Genomic DNA, 7,458 nt, shown 5'->3' with positions numbered 1-7,458 from the left:
CCATCGACCAGGTTCCTCCAGTGGCAGCAGACCAGGCGACACGCCAGCACCAGCTCCACCGCAGGGATGGAAGCCAGGATTCTGATCAGGACTGCTTCAGGGAGTGACTCCATCCTTGGGCCAGGCTGGATGGAGCTTGCTGAGGAAGAATGGGGAAAGGAGTGGTGACATGGTGGTCCTTTAGACATGGGGTCTCCCACCCTCAGTCGTGTCAAACAGTGATGCATTAGGAAGGAGGGAAAATAAGCATCTTATCTGAAAGTATCATTTTGGGGGTGTAGGTTGCCTCCTAACCTCAAGACCTCCTGACATATTAATACCCTGAAGCATGTGAGCAGATTAATATTTTGTTTGAAGTGAAGGTAAATTAATCCACAAAATGCAAGTCATTGACATCTGCAACTATGACAGGTTTTCAGTTGCCCAGACTGGAATCAGTCCTTCTGGAAATCCCTGCTGCTGCAAAAAACAGCTTCTTCATAAAGACCTCCTCTGCAGGAGGCATCTGGCTGTTAGTTCTGCCTTCAAGAACATCCCTAATAACAAACACTGCAGAGCAGTACCTACATATCCATGGTGAGCATCCTGCCAACCACATTTGCAGTGGTTTGTTCTATATCTGAGAGGCCTTCCTCAAGGGCCTGGCACTTAATCTCCTTCGTCATGAGTCTGTGTAAAGTACAGGTCTGAGCAAGACTGAAAATAACTCTGTTGAGAGTCTCTTGGGCTTACAACCCAAGTCAGAAATGTGTGCTTTAACTCCATGTGTTAATTCTGCACTCAGCCTCCCAACATCTCTCTGGTGCCCTGAGGTCCAGGGCCAGGAGCTGCAGGAATAAGGAATGATGAACATGCAGATTCAGTGCCCAGGTCACCAGTGTCGGATGCACCGTGACTCTGCTTTTATCTCAGCACAGCCCTGATGCTGGGACGCTGCCGAGACTGCAGCAAACTGCGTAATTGCAGCCAAATTCCTCTGGAGTGAGTCGTTAGGGCCAGGAGAGCACTAGGAACAAAGCAGGGGAAATATCCTGACATGCTGCTTGATGTCATACGGCAGTGCCTCATCAGGCCGGGAGGAAAGAACCGGGGAGTCACAGGGACAGTATCCTACATCTAGATGCTCCAGCTGCAGAGCTGTCGTGTCCTCGATCTGCACCGCACACTGCAGGAGGAAACTGTCATCTACAAGTCCCTGGCTTTTATGGCGATAGCATCGGGAGATTTCCCATTTCCCCGCTCCCCCTTTTCCAACCCTCAACCACAGGTTTCATCTCCTGCAAGAATTCCTCATGCCTCACTCGCTCTCTGCCTGGTGCTGGAGCATCACCGCTCTCCTTGCTCTGCTTCCCCATCTGCCCCGACCCTCACCCCCCTTCCTCCCCGCCTTCCCCCCGCGCTGCCCAGCACAGAGCCGGCCAGAAACCCCCAGGGTTCCAGCTCGGTGCCCCCGCAGCGCTGCCCACAGCCCGTCCCCGCCCCCTCCCGCCTCGGCTGGCCCCATGTGGAGGGGCCGAGCGCTCCTACCTGCTGTGCGGGCACCCACGGCACTATAGCTGGTCGGGGACGGGAAGGACCGCCCGGGCACCCTCATAAAGGGCTGCGGGGAGGCCCTGGCCCCGCTCCTCCCACCGCCCGCCCCGCGCTCCGCCCGCTGCGGAAGAGCCGCGGTCGCACATCCGTGTCCGGAGGGCGCGGCGGGTGGAGCCAGGTGGGGCGGGCGGGGGTGCCCTGGGGGTTCCCCGGGGGCAGCCTGGGGCCGGGGAGTTGTCGCGGGGTTCTGTTAATAACTAGTGACAACTCTTGTTTCTTTCCCGAAGCTCAGTGCTGTCGATGCCAGGGGGGTTTCCATCGCGTGTCTCTCCAGCCCGTCACCGAAGCTGCCGCTCAGCGATGACAACCATTTGCGACCTCCCTGAAGATGTCCTGGTGGAGCTGCTCTCGCTGCTGCCGGCCCGGGACCTGATCCACGCCTGCAGGCTGGTCTGCCGGCAGTGGCGGTACGTGGTGGATCTCACCACCCTCTGGAAGCGCAAGTGCCAGCGCGAGGGCTTCTATATCCAGAATTTGGACAGAAGCGTCTCTGACTGGAAGATCTTCTACATGCTCTGCCACTTGAAGAGAAACTTAATCAAAAACCCCTGCGCTGAAGGTTAGTTTAATTATTCGTAGTAGAGGGCTACCACAGTTTCCTGACAGGCAGAATGAGACAATGTCCTGTGTTAGCCAAGTACTGCTGGTGGGGTGGGACTGCCCAGCTGAGTCAGATCCGCCATGGATGGATCTGCTGGCTCACATCCCCAGGCAAACCTGTGCAGTAAAACTACCGTGGATAAAGTATTGATAAATACACATTTGTGGTTGCAACCAGAAAAATCTGTGGAGTCCCAAAGGCCCCAGCACTGCAGACAGTGATAGTTAATTTGCACAGCCAGTACAATATGGTGATGAAAGCATCAGGTTTCAGGATGAAATATTCAGGCAGCCCGGGAGTTTTTGTTTTCAAAGACTTGAGTAATGTAACTACATGAGTTTTTGATGTGGCCAGGAAGTTGCTACCTATTGTCCTAGCTGCTGACAGCCACATTAGAAGCAGTGGCAGCACCCCCAGGAGTCACTTTCAGCTGTAGGAAAAATGCAGTGTATCTGAACACTCATCTAAGTAGGTTCCCAATATTCTTCTGTAGCTGATTCTTTAACAAAAGCAGAGATGCTGCTGGAACCTGAAGTGAGGTCCTAACACTCATCTTTGATTCCTTTGATTCTTTGATTTCAGAGAACTTTCAGCACTGGAAACTTGATAAAAATGATGGAGATGAATGGAAGATTGAGGATCTGCCTGGAGATCATGGAACAGGGATGCCAGACCCCAAAGTACAGAAATACTTTGTCACTTCATTTGGGTAAGAGCTGCATGCCAGTGATCTGGAGCTGGGAGAGCTGTGTCCTCCTGTCTGTCTGCAAAGGCACTAGGGCCCAGAAGGCTTGAGGCAGGTCCCTGAACTTTGTGTGGGAAAAGGAAGTCATTTAATTAACCTTTTACACTAGTTTGTCTAAAGAGACAGGTGTGCTGCTGAGAGAACTAACCACAGCATGTGCTAAACTTCTCTGTCCCTATCATGAATTTCCTGCAATTCTTTGATAGTTATGACAATCCACATGGGATCCCTGCTTCTCTTCTACCAAAGGTGGTGGGCAAAGGCTGAGGTTTGGCAAGACAGTCAGATGCATTTACCTGACAAGGTCAAAGAGTGAAGAGTGTGTTTGTCATGCTGCAATAAAATCTGTCAGCAGAGGAAGATTAGCAGCTTTTACATCCATTGAGCTGTAGTTTCCTGCTACCAATATATGCCACACAAGTATAGGGACCCCTCTTAATCCAGCTTCTAGATAACTGTTCCTCTTATCTGGGGGTTGAAGCTAATCAGCTCACTTTCTTATCTAGCTCTGGCTGTGGAAAAGGCATGTTTCAGCCATGGCAGCCTTGAGGGCCCTCAGGGGCTGGGTAGGCTTTTGGAGAGTGGAAAGTTGTCAGGGAAAGGGTAGATGTTGAGGAAAGAGATGTGTTTTGTGAAGCTGTGAACATTTCTGTTGCTGTTGCAGGCCATGTTACAAGTCTCAACTCATTAGTCTGCAGAAAGAAGGATACTGGAATCAGCTGATGGATGAGAAACGGCCTGAAATTGTTGTAAAGGACTGGTAGGTGTATGCACTGAAAACTAGAATTTCTGGCATTGGCCCAGAGCTAAGCTAGGCCTCTGGAGCTTTTCATACTATAAAATTAGTTATTTATCCTTTGGGAGTTGTAGCTTTTGAGTAAAGCATAAACTAAGTTTATTCAGTGGGCTGTAAGAAGATGGCAATCCTGTGAAGAGCAGGATAGCTGGAAGGTTTAGAACTTCTTTATAGCTATGGGAAGGACATTCCTTTTCCTCTGCAGACAGGAATTCCCCTGGAGACTGGTTTTGAACACTATGAAGAGCAGAGAGTGCTGTTCATGCAGCCCTGCTCCTGTTCCTCCCCAGGTACGCTGCCCGCTACGACTGCGGCTGTCGCTACGAGCTCACGGTGAGGCTGCTCTCTGAGGACTACCTGGTCCTGGAGGAATTCCACCCCGAGCCAGTGGTTATAGAGCAGTGGAGTGATGCATTGTGGAGAGAGGTGAGCAGCAGCCCTGTGGGCAGTTTTACACCATTGTGGTGACACTTGAATCTTGCACTTGGGTCAAGAGTCCCAAGTGGACCTTTTTTCTCTGCTCTTTGGCCTCCTCTCCTCAATAAAAAAGGTAAGCAAGTCCTTGCTGTTGACCATGCTGAAGAAGCAGTAGTGCCAGGAAAGGGCTAGGTTTGGTTTGTAGGTTTTCTAAAGAGGTTTCCCCAGGTGTCTGTTATTTTAATTCAATCTCTTTAATTGCTTCTGGCTGTTATGTGACCTTTTGTCTAAGAACTAAGTTACAAGAGCACAGTTTATGTTTCTATGGGATCGAAAAGTTTGTTTTTAAAACTCCTGCATGGATAGAAATTTATTGCAGACATTACTGTTCTGAAACTGTTGAACAGGTGTAACTGGTTTGATTTGCTATAGATTCCCCATGATGTTGCTGCTAACGTGCCTAAGAGTCAAGCTTAATGTTATGTTTGACTTGGAGAGGATTTCAGGCTGAATAAGGGAGGCTTTTTCCCATGAGGAAAAAGGGGCATGATGCACTTTCCATGAAAGACATCAGAAAATGAACTATTCCCGAGATGGAGACTCACATACTGTAGTTGTCTGAGCTTCTAGGTCAGTGCTGGCTTATGTAGGCAAATGAAGAGGAATTTTCTTCTTTCCCTTCAGATGTCTCACACCTTCCAGAATTACCCACCTGGAGTTCGTTACATCTGGTTTCAGCACGGAGGCCAAGACACCCAGTTCTGGGCAGGATGGTATGGGGTCAGAGTAACAAACAGCAGCATCACCATTGGCCCCCAGACATTATGAAGGCACAATATCTGTGTTTGCTTTTACCTCAGGATTGTAACGAGGTGGCCTCAGGTGCACTTACTTGTCTATACTCCTTGGATGAGTGTCCTGGCTTTTTCTTGCACAGCTGATCTCAAATACAAGCAGTCACAGCAGAACTTCTGCAGGCCCAGCCCTTTGGAAGGACTTTTGCCTTCAGTTTTCACCCTCTTGTACTATGGATGTTACTGCAGTTACTAGTGCCCTTCCATGGGAAGAAGACTAGGACAATTAAATATGACACCTGTCTTTTTTAGTTAATATGTCCTTGTGCTAGAGCCAAATACCAAGTCTTAAATAGAAATTCTTGTTTGTTTATGGAACTTAAGAAAGATAAGGCTAAACTGTTTAATTTCAGATTATCAGTGCTGTTCTCAAGGACTGTGCTACAGAGACTCTTTTTATATGGTAGTTCCTGTTTCACATAGTTGTGTATAAACACATGTAGCTTTCACACCAGACCTTTCATAGCATAAGGAAGCTGTCAGCCCTCCTTCATAAAAGCTGTGTCACTGGTACTTATTTCCTTATTGTTTGTATGATCAAAATGGTGTCTGCCTTCCTGTCCATAGCCAGCCTATCACTGCTGAACAAACAGCTAGAGAAAGAGATGAGAAACCCCATAAGGTGGCTGCTTTACAACCTAAGTGCCTTTTGATTGTGATGGGCTGTTTCCATACTCCTTTGTTCTACCCAAGTATGGTAGGACAAGCATTGTACTGGTAGTAAAAGTATTATACTGGTTTGTACTGAACAGTCTAACCTACATAAAATGTTAAAGCAGTGCACAGCCTCACTCTGCCGTGTTCTTGAGCTGTTCACCTGAAGGAAGCAACAGGTTCTATCTTGGCTGTCTTACCAAACTGGCCAACAAGCACAGCTCAAGTACTGTGAGCTGTGTCTGCTCCCCCCGTGTGCACAGAGCCAACACTGAGGCCTTCCACCCCCTCTGACACCTGTAGGATTAACAGTATTTCCCTTGTCTGTTAAAAGAGTAGAACAGCTGGCAAATGTCCTTGCTGGGCAGACAAATTCCATCTTGTTAATGCCACGTGTGAGTGAAAGCTTTCCCATGGGAAGGGGAGACCAAGGGTGTATAGGCTGTCATAGAAGTGTATGTGACATAAAAGGTATGGAAAAGTGGTACAAGCTCTGAGGGTTTGGACAAAACTCAGCTTAGTTCAACTGGGGTAAAACTCAGTATTTATTGAAGACTACTTGGGACAGTCACAGTGGACAGACGCTACGTAAGGCCTCACTCACCCTTACTATGAGTCCATTGCTCTAGTGGAGCATATGACAGATGGCTCAATATCACAGCCAGTGTGCAATGGAGATGTCCTATTGAGGTGAGAACTGGATTGGTACAAAGCACTGACTGCATTCTGCAGTTGCCTGTATCCTGCTCCCAGGGATTCACTGCGACAAAACCTATACTCACTCTCACACACGAGTGTACGTGGGAACAGGCTCTGGCTCCACATTCCAAGTCAGTTCTATGTACAGTGGTAAGAGCACTTGAAATCAAGAGGCAGCAGCTGCTCTACATTCACCCCGCTGAAGAGATGGTTATCAAGGTGTGGTTTGTGAGAGATCCTGTTCCACTGGAAGATCAGATGAGGCTTGAAGGCAAGGAAGATTGGAAATCAGGTGCCTTTGTGGGCTCGCTCTTCTACATACAGCTGCATCTGGAGGAGAAAAACAAGCCTCAGTTCCCTCTGATATGCAGGTAGGTGAATGGAAAAAAGTCTGCAACAGACTAAATAGGCAGTTTGTACCTTCCCCCATAGCCAGGTTTCCTGTTTTATTATAAGGAGTCTGGCCCTTTTTTGATTCCTGGCACAGGCAGCTGAAGATTAAGCTGCTGCTCAGCAGTATTGAAATTGTTACCCTCCAGAAAACTGCAGAGCTGGCATCAGAGTAGACAAGGTTTGGAACTGTGTGCAGTTCCAGCCACCTCGTGGGCCAGGATGCTCTGCTCACCTTCAGCAGGTCAGATGTCATGGTTTTCAGGGGAATGAGCCGTGGGTCGTGCATGTGCACGTCTTGTTCATCAGCGAGGATCCACGGGAAGTCCTGGGGGCAGGAACACAGGGTGGATGATTGGCAGGGGGCTGCATGGTGAGCTGTCAGCACTAGGTCAGTGTTAACTGAATGAGACCTAGTGGCTGCAGAAGAAACAGGCAAGTCAAACCTAGTGGCAAAACTTAACACTTGCAGACTTGGCCTGAGACTTGGCAGAATTATCTTCAGTTACAGCATCAAATATAATATTAGCCTACTGATCCCAAAGGTGACATCTCATTTCTTTAAAAGATGCACTCCTAGCTGTCCTGAGCCATTGTGTTCTATTAATTACACTAGCATTTATTAAATTTAATGCTTTATTTATTATGCCTTAGGACACCCAATAGAACTTGACTCAGGGAAAGAAAAGATTCTTAAAAAAATCTTTCC

The 7,458-nt window shown here is 48.4% G+C and overlaps 3 protein-coding genes across 3 annotated transcripts in view; 1 reads left to right on the top strand and 2 right to left on the bottom strand.

Annotated features, from left to right (window-relative positions):
* The window catches only part of FBXO2 (F-box protein 2), a 2,819-nt gene extending 2,706 nt beyond the window's left edge, over positions 1-113 (bottom strand). Inside the window, exon 1 of the mRNA XM_010005132.1 lies at positions 1-113. Within this exon, the coding sequence (XP_010003434.1) occupies positions 1-113 (113 nt within the window).
* A 1,777-nt stretch (positions 114-1,890) lies between these two features.
* On the top strand, positions 1,891-5,202 carry LOC104395534 (F-box only protein 6-like). The gene is given in 6 exon segments (XM_010005241.1): positions 1,891-2,152; positions 2,777-2,903; positions 3,604-3,699; positions 4,026-4,161; positions 4,837-4,982; positions 5,196-5,202. Coding segments are annotated over 6 exon segments (771 nt in total). The 5' UTR covers positions 1,891-1,893.
* A 1,078-nt stretch (positions 5,203-6,280) lies between these two features.
* The window catches only part of MAD2L2 (MAD2 mitotic arrest deficient-like 2 (yeast)), a 4,055-nt gene continuing 2,877 nt past the window's right edge, over positions 6,281-7,458 (bottom strand). The window contains exons 7-8 of the mRNA XM_010005131.1: positions 6,985-7,077; positions 6,281-6,689 (exon numbers count right to left, since the gene is read on the bottom strand). Coding sequence (XP_010003433.1) covers positions 6,648-6,689; positions 6,985-7,077 — 135 coding nt within the window. The 3' untranslated portion in view covers positions 6,281-6,647. The remainder of the gene's footprint in view (positions 6,690-6,984; positions 7,078-7,458) is intronic.

Source organism: Chaetura pelagica, unplaced genomic scaffold (genome assembly GCF_000747805.2).
Source record: "Chaetura pelagica isolate M959 unplaced genomic scaffold, ChaPel_1.0 scaffold159, whole genome shotgun sequence".
Classification (NCBI taxonomy): domain Eukaryota; kingdom Metazoa; phylum Chordata; class Aves; order Apodiformes; family Apodidae; genus Chaetura; species Chaetura pelagica.
Note: the sequence above shows the minus strand (reverse complement) of the source record. Positions and strands in the feature narration are given on the sequence as shown.